The sequence below is a fragment of the Gambusia affinis genome, linkage group LG13, assembly GCF_019740435.1.
Source record: "Gambusia affinis linkage group LG13, SWU_Gaff_1.0, whole genome shotgun sequence".
Lineage (NCBI taxonomy): Eukaryota > Metazoa > Chordata > Actinopteri > Cyprinodontiformes > Poeciliidae > Gambusia > Gambusia affinis.
Genome location: NC_057880.1, coordinates 1,932,490 through 1,947,082, shown reverse-complemented (window position 1 = coordinate 1,947,082; position 14,593 = coordinate 1,932,490). Strand labels below are relative to the sequence as shown.

The following is a 14,593-nucleotide window of genomic DNA, read 5'->3' as shown; positions in this document are numbered from 1 at the left end:
TCGAGGCATATGAATACTTTTTATAGGCACTTTCAAAGAATTTCTGATACCTTGTGATGGAGCTCCACAGATGGAATCTGATGTTTCTTCTTTGGGGTGCACCGTTAAATTGGTCCATTTTGGTAGCTTGGCGACCTGCTGATCTCTACATGAGAAACTGATCTTATCCACATCCACAAAACCTGATTTTCAGACAAATCAGAATTGGCAGGTCAGGATTTTGTTAAGATCTATTTTCATCCAGAAAACTGCAATTGGTGCACTACTACTTCTTATAATCTTTGGATCAAACCAGCACTTTTAATGTCTTTTTAGCAGCTTTGTGGGCAGGAAGAAGTATGATACAGCAGCTGTGTGAACAGAAGACCGTTTACAGCGTCAGCTCATCGCTCCAACGTTTGCTTTACATGAGGACGTCTCTTTTTCTAGAGTCACAGAGTCTTTTAGAGCTGTAACACAGCTCTCTAAGATCCACCTCTCCTCCTGGCGCAATTCCCTCACAACCTCCAGCTGCTCTCTGACTGGCCCCCCACACTGACCCAGAAGCTGGGAGATCTAAAAACAGAAAGATGAAACATTTCAGTCCTATTTTTTTCCAGGAAATACTTTGATCTGTGTTTATGTGCACCTTATCCAGAGCAATCTGTGTATCTTTCAGCAGCTGTTGACATAAAGTCCTGGCTGTCTGGCTGCTTCTCACTTCTGTCTTTTCATCAACAGCCTGACCGAGCAGCGCTGGCCTCCACAGGTGGCTGAAAAACACAAAAATAACCAAAACCTATCACACAAGCTGGGTCAAGAAGAAAGCTGATCAAGTGTGATTGAAAGACCACATTTACTGGGACAGATTTTCTGTGGGTTCCATCAACTCAAATTTAAGATTTTTTAAGACTCTTATGAATGAAAATTAAGACTTATGTTGCAAAAAACCTCTACTTAGCCATGGTAGAGGCAAAACATCTGAGTGGCTTTTTTAACCATGACTTGTGCAGGACAGCCAGATAGCTTCTTGATTCCATCACTGGCAAGTGAAACCTAGCTATCACTAACTATAAATATATAGCAAAGGTATATTATCAGCTAGTTACCAGTAGTTGCAACCACTTTGAGTCACAGAAAGCAATGGAGATGTCTGTGAGCATATTGAAGGCCAAATTCATTTCTAAAAATTAGTTTAGGACATTTCAAGTCATTAATTTTAGATACAGAAATGTAAGATTTTATAGGAATGCACCAACACCCCGTGGGGTGACGTTTGTTTGGCAGATGAAAATGTCATCATACTACAGTGTTTGTGGCAGAGACAGCAGTCTGACAGCCACCATCAGCCTCCAACTGGGACCTTCACTGGACACGGTGAGATTCCTGTCAGGAAGGACGAGAAATAAATGAAAGTTTGTTAAATAAAAAAGAATCTTTTAATATCTGCTTCTTCAAAGTTTACTGTCTGAATAGGTTATTTAGGGTTCAGTCTTATTGTTTCTGTGCAAAATGTAATATTTTTGTGTACATTTGTTTAGCGTGGCAATATTTAATCTAAAACCTTAACAGTGCTGCTCCACCCACTTTGGTGGAATTCTTTTAAAAAATTGTCAGCGTTGGTGTTTTGCTTTCATAGGAGCGTGAGTTATTGTTTTTCATAAAACAATGTAAACCAGTTAAACAAGTTAATGTAGCAATGAAACATGGGAACGTTTATGGCACAGACTTACTCAAGGAAATGATTCTCTCTGAGGAACTTCATCTTCTGATCCAAACTCTTCTCACCTCTTAAAATGTCACACAGTAAGTCTGAGGAACCACAGTAAAAGATGATCATTTTTATGATAAAAATCCAAAATTTATTCCATTAAAAACTTTTACTTTAATTATATGTATTAAGATATTATTATAACATTGTCTTAGCAGTCCACAAAACTAGTAGGGGTGCACCGATTGTACTTTTCCAACTGATCACTTACTTTTTGGCTGATACTGATGTTTTTGTCTACAAAGTCAAACACTGCCTTTGACTACACCCAGACTTTCTACTGATGTTTACGACTTACTGGGTTCCACATATATGACGCTATGTGGATTGTTCATGGCAACGAATCCGTACTCCAAAAGCAGGCGCTGGTTGTCATGGGAACCATAGTTTATGAATGCCTGCTCATAGCGCGGTGTACCACAGACACTCCTGATTTCATAGCATTTTGTCTGTTCATTAAAACCCGCTTTTACCTGGTGGGAAAAGATGATACAAACCCAACTATGAATATGGTTCAGATGGAAAAAGAGTATCGACACAAAATCAAAAGCGATTTCATGTTGAAAATGTCCTAGTTGCCTGGACATCAGGGCGGTGGTTGAGGAGGTCCAGGAAGGGAGCTAAAGCGTAAGTATCAGGTCCAGATAGGAAGCAGCTGGACGGCCGGGACATGAAGACAGAGCGAGTGTTTACGCTGCACCACGCCCACCTGCGGGAGCCAGAACAGCTGAAATAACAGACTGAACCAGGTTTGGTGACCATCAGTGTGTTTGTGTACCTCAGAGCTTCATATGTCAGCACATCTTCTGTGGGTCGGCTCAGAACTGGCTGCAGAGTCCTGTACAGATCAGCAAACAGATGTTTGCAAAACCACTCTTACTCCTTTAACTGTCACATTTTAACACGCTACAACTACAGATATTTTACTGGGATGTCAGGTATAGACCAACACACACTGCGAAATCAAGCATCCCAAAGCTGAACAGAAAACGAAGCTCAACTCGCCTGAAAAACTCCTGATTGGAGGAGTGCATCTCACGCACCGCCTCCCTCTGCTCTAAGCCCCGCCTCCTAACGCCGGCCGGCAGGACGTCTACCACGTCGTCTGAGAAATACGCGGGACAGGCATAGGAGTTGGGCAGCACGTTGATGTACGGGAACCAATCAGAGGCCTCCCCACGCTGGCGCTCACACACCAGGAAAACACAAAGCGCCAAGAGAGGAGAAAGGCGGGGTTTCCAACTACAGACAAGATAAAGATTCAAATTGCAAATAAAATCCCCCCATTTATGACAAAGTTACCAATTTTGCATCTTTACCTCTTGATGTACTCTCCCAGGTAGCTATTGAGAACGGTGGAAGTTGTGAGTAGACAGGATTCTGGCAGAGAAACAACCAGCTCCCCTGGCTGATGAGCAACATTTTAATTGTGTCAGTTTTTGTCCTCCACACTAATCAGCTGATTTTTGAAGGCAACTGTTTGTTTAGGAGGCTGAAGAAAAAGAAGCCATGTATCGTTTTTCTTCTACTTGACAATTAGAACATATTTCGTCTCAGTCTATCTTCAAAAACTCCCCATCTTAAGGTTGTACCATGAAAACATGTGAAATTGTTCTAGATTATTTAAATTGGAAGGAAATTATAGTATTACAAACACATTAAAATAGTACCATTATAGTTTGGAGAGTCTGCAGTCCTCTGCCTGTGTCTGAATGAAAACAAACACAAACTGTCAGGCTGCATCATTGTAAACAAGAGGGAAATACATTTTTGAAGCTCTCCTTTAAATATGTAAAATGAAATAAAACTTCATCCAACAGCCAGGCATACCAGAGAAGAGAGCAGGCTGCAGCAGCGTGGAGCTGAATCCTCTCCGGTGGAGAAACCTCATCAGCCTGATGTACTGCGGCTGATGACTTAGAGAAACTGGAACATCAGAGGGAAATGAAGAGTGTTTCTCTTTCTGTGGTGAATCAGTTTACTGCAGTGACTCTTTTCCTACCTGAACGGACGGATTGTTCACGTTTCCGTTTCCTCTTTCTCACAGTTCTTCCAACTCTGCCACTGCGACCTTTCATGGCTTCCACCAGCTCAAGTGAAGAATAAGCAAGATAATTACATTTTAAAATTACACTAATGTTCATCATATTTCAAAAGAGCAAAAAAAGTCTCACACTTTTCTGTCTGACAGGTCAGTGTGTGCAGACAGAAAATGAATGCGACTCAGAACCAAATAACAAAACTGTCCTGCTGAATGTAATGCTACCAAACATTATGTCTACTCTTTCAGATTAACATCGTATTTAAGAAATCTCCTCTTATTATCCAAACTGAGGTTGTTTTATTCACATCATATAAAGACAACATTCTTTCTAGGACGAAATAATGAGTATTATGATATGTTTATTACATCACTTTTTAAATGTTCCAAGAATTATACTTACTTTCTGATTACTCTTAACAATTACATTTGTTTTTGCTGCCTTTGGGTCTATTAAAGATATATTAAAGTATGTTTCATTAGTCTGCGCTAATATTTAATGTGACTTGATTAAGTTGTATGGGATTTCCATGTTAAGCTATGAGACACAAAAACAACACCACATATAATTGGAGCTCAAATTTCTAAATGAAAACCGTCTCCGTTTGTGTTGGTTTATAACCTATCATACAGACACTAACAGCTAGAGTTCATAAATGCAGTTAAATTAATTGAGTTTCCATTAATAAAACACTTACTGGTCAAGAAACAATGTTGGACTTTCTATCCATGCTTTGCTAGGTTCTTTGGCTCTTTATTTTTCTGGGTATGCGTGGTAAAGCTGCGCAGTACGGCTGGCCACCATCAGCGCCGACACACGGTCTTATGGTTAAAATGCGGACGCTCAGGCGCTTTGGACCAAACAGAACCCTAAAATAATTTTCTCCACGATTTTAGGTAATTATTGTTAAAAAAAAAAAGGTGCTTGATTGGATTTTACAATATATAATTAATGATGTAGAGTCTTGAATTGAAAGAAACAGCTTCCATATGAATGTATTTTTGTCTAATTGTTTTTTATTTTTATTTTTCTATATCAAATTAAATGTACAGTTTAATAAAAAAGCTGCAAAAACTGTTCTGTTTGTCTGAGCTGGATGAAACAGTCACTGCTTCCATCAGACACAATTTATTGTTCTAATGAATTGGTTAGCTAGAAATATTTTTGAAAATTAGAAAGACTGGGCTCACTCTAATGTCTGATTAGTTTGTCTTAAATTCCACTTTTTTCCGGAAGATAGTCATTAGATATCAAATAGCTCAAATGAAATGATTGGAGAGGTGTTTCTGTTTATTTTTTTTATTTTACTTTTTATAACAAACATGCAACAAATAGACCTATTTTCCTTAGGTAGGCTTTTTGCTTTTACACATCAGGCGTACCACAATTTCCGGTGCTCAAGCAGAAGGGGGCGCTGTGAGAATAATCAACTTTTTAAGGGTTGTTATTTTGTACAGTCTTGTGCACAAGTCGTGTATCATGTGCGGTTGAACTAGGTGGTGTTTGACTTGTGAATAAATTAGAAATATATATTTTGAAACCACCTCGTTCCAGACATCATATATTTCCTGTTTATTACTTCCGCTTCCTGTGGAGCTCCACCTGACTCTGGACGCTTCCTGGTTCCAGTTTGGTATTTTTACTGCTTCATGCAGTTTCTCCTCCAGCTTCTTCTACACAAGTTGAAGTAAGGAGCCTTCAATAAACTTCATTCGTTATTGAGATTTTTTGTAATGTCTATGCATTGTTTGCTTTAGGTAAAGTTGCCTAAAGCACTTTCACTTTTGCTCACATGCAAAAAGTGAAAGTCATTATTATGTAACAAGTAGCAGACGCGAAATCTTCAGGTTTACCCCTCTCACCCTCTCAGTCTGTCGCCAGGTTTAAAGTGAAATGTTGTGATTATGACCTAATTTGAGCTTCTTTTAAATGCTTGTATTTTGTACTGCTTGCGGTATATTGAATTATTTTCACGGGGTAATGCCGCCATCTGCTGTGAGGTTGTATTGTGGAATCTGTATTTGGAAATGTATAGCAATGGAACATAATAATAATAATTTTTATTATCATTACTATTAGCCCTTATCCCTAAGTGGGCTCCGTACTGTTTACAATTTGCTCACAATCTTTGATCTTATGAGCATTGTGAGACTTGTTGCTTTCATCAAAATGTCAGCACCTTCTCTCCTTCTTGCTCCTAGCACCTTCTTCTTGGAGAGCGTTTTTGAAAAATGGAATTTAATTTGTAGGTGTGTGTTTGTTAATGTGTAGCTTGTTCATTCTTGGACTTTGTGCGCAGATCTCTCTCCCACCACAGTCATGTCAACCAAGGTCGCCATTGTCACTGGAAGTAACAAAGGCATTGGGTTTGCCATCGTCAGATCACTCTGCAAGCAGTTCCAGGGGGACGTTTACATCACTTCCAGAGATGTGTAGGTAGCTCACCCAGCAACACCTGAACAGGAATAAACTGTTTCTCTTAAAGTTTATTTTCATTTCACCTCTTTGAATTCTGTTGCTTTCTCCACTCTAATTGTTCACAATCATAAATGAGTAAGGAACTTCAGTAAAAGATGTTGTTAGAGGTTTAGTGTTGAAATTTTATTGAATTTTTTAAAATTATTTTTGGGCAAGTGTTGAGTCCTCCTGTCAAATTTCACCAGGTGAAACCAAAGAGTAAGCACTGAGGAAAAACAAATGAAAGAATCTAAGTGAAGGACTAATTTAGTTTTAATTACTGCTTATACATTTTATGATAATTGGGTTGTAGTTTCATCCACCCATCCATCCATTTTCTAACACCCTTGTCCCTAGTGGGGACAGGAGTTGTAGTTTCATAGTTTTTTTTTTTTTAATTTATTGTTTGTTTTAATAATTTTTAAAAATTAATTGACAACATTTGGGTAGTTAAGTCATATAAATCTTGTTCGTGTAACCTTTGTTTGTTTTAGCAGGAGAACTTGAGCATTGACCAGGGACAACAGAGGAAAAACAGCCTTTTGTTTTTCCTCTGGCACATTTACAGAAATGTCCATTAATGTGCATTATTCCTACCGAATAATTTCAAATTAAATTACATAGTATCGATTAGGGCTGCACCCTGCCATGCCATGGACTGTCAACCTGGTCAGGGTGACCCCGCCTCTCGCCCGAACTGTAGGGACAAGGGTGTACAGAAAATGGATGGATAATTAGGGCTGCGCCAATTGCAGTTTTGACCGATACTGCTTTTTTTCTCCCTTTTTATTGTCTGAAAAGTCACTAAATTTAGCAACAAAGTCACCAAATTGGCAGTAGGGTGACTATTGTTAACGATGGTAGCCACTGGAGGACAGTAGCTAATTCTCTGACCTTTGTAGAGGTAGATAAGATCGGTTTCCTCATGTAAATATTGACTGATCTCCCAAAAATCAATTATTGGCCGATACTTGCATATGAATCCGATCTTATCCACTGATCTTATCTACCGCTGCAAAGTTCTTAAAATTAATCACTGCCCTTTTTTTTCCTGCTCTGCACAGTGGCACAGTTGATAGAGCTGTTGCCTTGTAGCAAGAAGGTCCTGGGTTCGATTCCCAGCCGGGGGTCTTTCTGCATGGAGTTTGCATGTTCTCTCTGTGCCTGCGTGGGTTCTCTCCGGGTTCTCCGGCTTCCTCCCACAGTCCAAAAACATGACTGTCAGGTTAATTGGTCTCTCTAAATTCTCCCTAGGTGTGAGTGTGTGTGTGAATGGTTGTTTGTCCTGTCTGTTTTCTGTGTTGCCCTGCGACAGACTGGCGACTTGTCCAGGGTGAACCCACCTCTCACCCGGAACGTTAGCTGGGGATAGGCACCAGCAACCCTCCCGACCCCATTAGGGACGAAGGGTGATTAGAAAATGGATGGATGGATGGAATAGTCAACCAACACTGGCTTTCTAGCTATATTAAGTGAATTTTCAAATGGCCAAACTTGGAATTGGCAGGTCAGGTTTCTTAAAGATTGGTAATCGGCGATAAGTCAGAAATCTGCAATCAATGCATCCCTAACCGCTGGCATTAATTACTTGAAAGGTTGTGTATGTAAAACCCTTGTCACCAGGTGTAAGTTGAGATCTGTCTGTTTAGCAGCTAAACGTGTAGATAATTACATTTTTGACCGTAAAATAAATTGAAATGTTTTGCAGTGGTCGAGGTCAGGCGGCCGTAGAGTCTCTGGCCTCAGAGGGGCTGAAGCCGCTGTTTCACCAGCTGGACATCAATGACCTGGACAGCATTAAAACAGCTGCTACTTTCTTCAAGGAGAAGTACGGAGGAGTGGACATCCTCATCAATAACGCCGGGATAGCTTTCAAAGGTAGCTTTGGAACAATGCAGATCAAATGTCTGTGATTTAAACTCACGTGGAAACATACCTGTAGTTACTCCAAAGGTAAATCACGTGTGGTAAAAACAACAAATGAATTTATATCTGTGTAATACACAAAAGTAATTGATTTATTTTCCAATCAGGCTTATAATAATGGTCTGTTTTTGCTTTTTGAATTGATTCATACCTGACTCTAATATCATATTGACTCTTTAGTGGCTGACACGACTCCGTTTGGGACTCAGGCTGAGGTCACTTTGAAGACCAACTTCTTCGCCACCAAAGACATGTTGACTCACTTCATGCCTCTTGTCAAAGCTGGAGGTACAGAGTCAAATCTCGTTCCATTTTAATACGAGTTTCTGATCATCCTGTCAATAATTTGGTGAAAAAAAAAAATCCAAAATATTTTTGGGAAACTTTTCATATTTGATTTTGAAGATGTAAATCAAATTAACTCTTTAATCAGTTAAACTGAAGAAAAATATTTAAATAAATAAGAGGGGGAAAAAACTAAACAAATATATATATATATATTTTAGATTCTAAAAACATTCTCTTCTGCTTTTGTCATCTGGTTTCAGCTGAGATTCTCTAAGTCATTACTATTTTACCTTTAAATAGACTGTAGAGAAAGTGGACAGGCATGAAATATCTATAAATGAAACAATACATTTAAAATAATTAAATAAAATATAGCATATAGAGTTTCTCAAGGGGCCGTTCCTGGCCCGTCATGGTAATATTGATATTGTCTACCATGGGGTTTTCAGAATCTTGCCATGATATTTTTGATGATGTATTTATTCACTGTGTGAACATAGATATCTTACACTATGTTTATGCTGTGCATAGTTTTTGATGTCCTCTCTGTTTCTTAGGTCGTGTTGTGAACGTTTCCAGCTTTGTTGGCTCCCGTACTCTGAACCAGTGCAGTCCAGAACTCCAGCAGCGTTTCCGTAGCGACGACATCACAGAGGACGAGCTGGCGGTACTGATGCAGCGATTCGTTGACGCAGCCAAGAAGGGCGAACACAAGCAAGATGGCTGGCCGGATACGGCCTACGGAGTGTCGAAAACTGGACTGACGGTAGGATGTACAGAGCTGTGAAATGGCATTCATCATTTGATAGAGATTTCATATTTAAATGTTACAGATCATGAAATAAATTTTAATATCCAACTAGTATGACCTGAGTGGTTACATGGAACCAGTTTTAAGATAGTTTTGCTTCTTAAAGGAGAACTGCGAGCTGAATATTTTCTGAATATTTGTATTGCTATGTAGAACAAAGGATCTACAGTTTAGAATCTACTTCCGTCAAGCTGGACCTCAGTCCATAGGGAACGCTGTTCCAAAAAGCTTCTCCCTGTTTTCACGTTGCGATGGAAAAGACAACTTAGCCTCTCCCTGGGCTGCCACCTTATCATGGTGGAGGGGTTTGAGTGCCCCAGTGATCCTGGGAGCTCTGCTGTCTGGGGCTTCATGCCCCTGGTAGGGTCACCCAAGGCAGACAAGTCCTAGGTGAGGGACCAGACAAAGTGCAGCCCGAAGACCCCAATGATGAATGTAAACTTTGGACTTCGTGTTCCCTCGCCCGGACGCGGGTCACCGGGGCCCCATTCTGGAGCCAGGCCTGGAGGTGGGGCACGATGGCAAACACCTGGTGGCCGGGCGTTTACCCATGGAGCCCGGCCGGGCTCAGCCTGAAGAGGAACCATGGGTCCCCCCTTCCATGGGCCCACCACCCATGAGAGGGGCCAAAGGTGTCGGGTGCAATGTGTGATGGGTGGCGGCTGAGGGAGGGGATCCTGGCGGTCCGATCCTCAGTTGGAGAAGCTAGCTCTTGGGACGTGGAATGTCATCTCTCTGGTGGGGAAGGAGCCGGAGCTAGTATGTCATTTATTAAGCTAGTTATTTATTTCTGTATTTATTCGTGGTTATGGCAGGTTTGGTGTTCCGTAGTCCTTAAGTGATGGAACACTTAAGCATCCACTTAAACCAGTCAATTACTGTCAACTGTTTCAGGTTCTTGGATCTATGCGAGCTATCCTTATTCTGCTTAGCAGCACAGAACAGGAACATTTAGTTTATATACTGCAGAAATAGAACAAACTTAGAATCCAGGGAAACTCATCTAGAGAAACTACTCACTACCTTAGGTCAACATTTATGACCATCTACTTTATAGAATCAAACGTGGAGAACCAGCACTTTTATTACTTTAGACTAATACTTGGCTTATTATTATCCATAGAAACTCCTTCTAGCTTATAAATGATGGAGTACATATACTTAAAATAGGAGCATTGACTATTGAAAAGAGCAAACTTAGAATCTAGAGCAGGGGCGGGCTCTCCTGGTCCTGGAGGGCCAGTGTCCAACACACCTGAATCCAACAGCTGAATCACCTCCTAAGAACAGTCAGGTTCTCCAGAGCAGTGTTTCCCAACCCTGGTCCTCAAGGCACACTGTCCTACATGTTTTAGAGCAGGGGTGTCAAACTCCAGGCCTCGAGGGCCGCTGTCCTGCAGTTTTTAGATGTGCCACAGCTACAAAATACTGGAATGAAATGGCTTAATTACCTCCTCCTTGTGTAGATCAGTTTTCCAGAGCCTTAATGACCTAATTATTATATTCAGGTGTGGTGCAGCAGAGGCACATCTAAAAGCTGCAGGGCAGTGGCCCTTGAGGACTGGAGTTTGACACCTGTGTTTTAGAGGTTTCCCTGCTTTAATGTACCTGATTCAACTGATTGCAGTTCAACAAACGCCTGTTAATCAGTCATCAATTGAAATCAGCTGCACTGAAGCAAGGAAATACCTAAAACATGCAGGGCAGTGTGCCTTGAGGACCAGGGTTGGGAAACACTGCTCCAGAGTTCTGCTGATGACATCATTATTTGACTCAGGTGTGTTGAAGTAGAGACACATCTAGAGGTTGCAGGAGACCGGCCCTCCAGGACCAAGAGTGCCCACCCCTGATCTAGAGAAACTACATTAGATGAATATTATCAAAACAAGAATTCAGAGAAACCCCTACTGGTTTATAAATCACGAATTATTTATTCTTAAATATGGGGTTATACTTTTTGTTTTGTTTTTTTCTTTTTTTGCTCTTTCCTTTGCTTTGTTGTTTTGTTGCATTTCCTTCTAATTCACACAAAGCACTTTGAATTGGCCTTTTGCAGAACATGTGCTACAAAAATAAAATTACCTTACATTACTTTTCGGATTATTAGTAGGTTTAGAGTTCTGTTCATAAACAATAAAGAGTTAAATTCTCTGTCTGAGGCGTTTCTGTTCTGTGTGCCTTCAGACGCTGTCCATGATCCTGGCTCGTCGTCTGTCTAAGGAGAGACCAAATGACGGGGTATCTCACTTTGACTTTATTTTTTTTAGAATCATTTCTATTCTGTGTTTAGGAAAGTCAAACTGCTAGCATGAATCTTGTGTTTTACCGTAACTCAGATTTTGCTCAATGCCTGCTGCCCTGGATGGGTGCGCACAGACATGGCCGGTCCGAAAGCCCCCAAGTCTCCAGACGAGGGCGCCGTCACGCCGGTGTACCTGGCTCTGCTTCCGGCAGGAGCAGCTGAACCCCACGGGAAGTTCGTCTCTGAGAAGGAAGTTCAGCCGTGGTGAAAAACCTGTAGGCAGCTCATGTTTAAAACCCAAACACTAGTCTAATAAGGACACATTTTTTTGCTATTTACATATTTTGGCAACATTATCATCCAGGAATCTAATAATGAATCTTTTATAATAAATAACGCTCTTCTGTAGGTCATTTGTCAAAAGGGCTTTATTGCTTTAATGATCAAACCAATGAGATGTTTTTTGTGCCTGTTACTTTAAATGCCTTCAGTATTTGAATGTTTAAAGTGCTGACCAAGTTTATTTTTGCCTTTGATTATTATTTCTCACTGTTACTACATTGGAAAATTTCCAGTTACCTTAATGTGATGAAGTTACTTGTTCTAAAATAAAAGTGAAAATATTTCTCTAAAATAAAATATTTTTTTTCTTAACTGCATTGATTTATTAAATTTTTTTTAAACAACTCTTGATCAAAAATACTAATAAAGTGACAAACAAAATAACTATGGGTTTCTGACTGTAGTTATTTTGTATTGGGTCGATCAGATCCAATTCATGCTCTTGCACGTACAGCCAATCAGCATCAAGGAAGAGAAGTGTTACTCTTAGATTAGCTGCTTTGCAAACGCCAGCAAATGGAATGCCAAGTTGCCCTGGTACATACATATCGTCCTAAACTGCATTTCTTTAAAAAGGCACAAAAACCTTTCTTATCACATCTATTCGATCTCACTAACATTATTAAGCTATTTATCCTCACATTTTTATGGCACTCTTCCTGTTGTTTTTCACATTATTTATGTGGCCGAATGTTTGTGCTGTCACGTCTGGGCTCAAACATTTACCTGCAGGAACTGTGTTAGACCGACTTATTCTCGTGTGTGGAGGGGCAGCAGGAATGAGCGAGAGCCAAGCAAACGGTGTGTGCTTGAAGTATTGTCTGAAAATGACACCTGAGTGAAGTTGGCCCCCCCACCTTCTTCAAATCAGACAGAATTGATGTCAAACGTTTGTGCAGCAAAAATGTTGGTTTGTGCCACCATCATTTTAAAGATATAAAGAAATGTTTCTAGAAGTCATCAAAGGCTGGTTGACCTTTTGACCTTTAACCTTTCATTAATATCTTCAAAGCCAAAGCAGCACAAACGATACTTTTTGCTGCACAAACGTGTGTTTCCAGAAATCTAGATGTTGATACTGATTACCAGCATGGCTGACCTGAGATCAGCTAACCAGTGGTGGAGAAAATACTCAAAATATTTACTTAAGTAAAAGTACATATACACATTCGAAAATGTACTCTAGTAAAAGTAAAAGTACCACATTAACATTTTTACTTGAGTAAAAGTAAAAAAGTACTGGCTTTTAAAAATACTTAAGTATTAAAAGTACTTGCTGAATGTATTACCTAATCGATAATACAATACCATTAATTGTGCCTATCATATTTAATTGCAATACATCAGAAATGTGCCATTTTAACGAACCATGGATAAAGCATGTTTTTATTGTGTTTACTCTCTGAAACATAGTTTAGACTTAGATATGTGATTCTATGCTTCATCATTTCAGGGATGGAAACATCTCGTCTCCTTCATATCATGAACTTATCTTTTTTTGCCAGTAATATTCTTAAATGCTGTGTTTCATGCCAAAGACAAATATGTCTGACGAAACAACCTCATTCAGATGCAGTCATACTGTTTCTGGTTAAAGTCTTGTAAATCATCTCTGCTCCATCCATTCTCCCGTTGAGTCAGTACCCCAGCAGATTGTGAGCCAGCGTGGTGCTGATGTACATTACGTGTGACAGTGGGAGTTGTAGTCTTGTCAGACAAGAGTAAAGCTCCGATTACCTTGTAGATAAAAACTAATCCGTTGCGTGGGAGCAGCGTGGAGATGGCCAGAGACAGAGGGGAAAGATAATCCTCTAATCTCTGCTGTCTGCCAGAGGAATTTTCCTCTCACTCCCTTTGATGATCATAATGACCACCACTGCCATTGTTTGGAAGCCTGAACGGGCAATATAATTACTTTATTGATCCTGCAGTTGGGAATTCCCTCAGTGGAAAATTCACAAGTGATACAACTAATACAGTCATCAATAACAACTTTGATTACGTGCAGCACACTATTAGGGCGGACAGCAGGCCTCTTTTCTCTGTAATTCATCTATCTGACCAAACGTTTATATATTTTTAATATACATATGATTCCAACTGAATAGAACAATAATTTACCAGAAACTTTGCGCAACAATAATCTGATCATGTGCTCAGTTTGTGAGATTTAGTGGATTTTTTTTTTCAACCACCAGAGACATTACAGTGCTGCCTGACAGCACTAATGAAAGTCACTAATGATATCCACATGGCCTCAGATAGGGAATTTATTTCTGTTCTTTTCTTCTCAGTGATGCTTCTTGATATAGTTGATCATATTGTTCTCTTAGAAAGGCTTGCAGTGATCCAGGGAACACAACATGGTTGTTTTCCCGTTAACTGATGGATTCAATTAAAAGGCTTCTTGTAAAGTAACACAAAGTTTTCAGTTTATATGCTTCCAATTGGTAAAGTCATCAAACAGCATGGGATACATTTTCACTGTTATGCTTATGATACTCAACTTTATTTGTTCATAAGTCTTGCTGAATCCAATCAATTATGCATATTACAGGGATCTTGCAGACATTAAAATCTTGATTATCCAAAATTTTTGGTTTTTAAATTCTGACAAGACGAAAGTTCTTGTCTTTGGAGAACAGTTTTGAAAATTAAATGGTAACACTTTATTTGAAGACTAACATGACACTGTCATAAACATGACATAACACAACTTGGGAACGTTTTTATCC

At 39.8% G+C, this 14,593-nt stretch overlaps 2 protein-coding genes across 2 annotated transcripts; one reads left to right on the top strand and one right to left on the bottom strand.

Moving 5' to 3' along the window:
- Positions 1–80: 80 nt before the first annotated feature.
- On the bottom strand, positions 81–4,595 carry setd4 (SET domain containing 4). The gene is made up of 13 exons (XM_044136657.1): positions 4,490–4,595; positions 3,753–3,840; positions 3,581–3,676; positions 3,421–3,458; positions 3,070–3,158; positions 2,756–2,992; positions 2,529–2,588; positions 2,330–2,459; positions 2,049–2,223; positions 1,713–1,791; positions 1,285–1,365; positions 629–752; positions 81–555 (listed from the first exon to the last, which is right to left on the bottom strand). The coding sequence occupies exons 2-13, from the start codon at positions 3,826–3,828 to the stop codon at positions 379–381; spliced, it is 1,362 nt and encodes a 453-aa protein (XP_043992592.1). The 5' UTR covers positions 3,829–3,840; positions 4,490–4,595; the 3' UTR covers positions 81–378.
- A 748-nt stretch (positions 4,596–5,343) lies between these two features.
- cbr1 (carbonyl reductase 1) lies at positions 5,344–12,170 on the top strand. The gene is made up of 7 exons (XM_044136656.1): positions 5,344–5,479; positions 6,092–6,224; positions 7,958–8,127; positions 8,356–8,463; positions 9,021–9,229; positions 11,459–11,512; positions 11,611–12,170. The coding sequence occupies exons 2-7, from the start codon at positions 6,112–6,114 to the stop codon at positions 11,782–11,784; spliced, it is 828 nt and encodes a 275-aa protein (XP_043992591.1). The 5' UTR covers positions 5,344–5,479; positions 6,092–6,111; the 3' UTR covers positions 11,785–12,170.
- The last annotated feature ends 2,423 nt before the right edge of the window (positions 12,171–14,593 follow it).

Coding starts and splice junctions, on each gene's coding strand:
- setd4 (XM_044136657.1), bottom strand. CDS start 3,828: ATGAAAGGTCGCAGTGGCAGAGTTGGAAGAACTGTGAGAAAGAGGAAA. Junction 3,159..3,420: donor AGACTCTCCAAACTATAATG/GTACTATTTTAA, acceptor GTTGCTCATCAG/CCAGGGGAGCTGGTTGTTTC. Junction 2,589..2,755: donor TCCAATCAGGAGTTTTTCAG/GCGAGTTGAGCT, acceptor TGATCTGTACAG/GACTCTGCAGCCAGTTCTGA.
- cbr1 (XM_044136656.1), top strand. CDS start 6,112: ATGTCAACCAAGGTCGCCATTGTCACTGGAAGTAACAAAGGCATTGGG. Junction 6,225..7,957: donor TACATCACTTCCAGAGATGT/GTAGGTAGCTCA, acceptor AATGTTTTGCAG/TGGTCGAGGTCAGGCGGCCG. Junction 11,513..11,610: donor AGGAGAGACCAAATGACGGG/GTATCTCACTTT, acceptor ACCGTAACTCAG/ATTTTGCTCAATGCCTGCTG.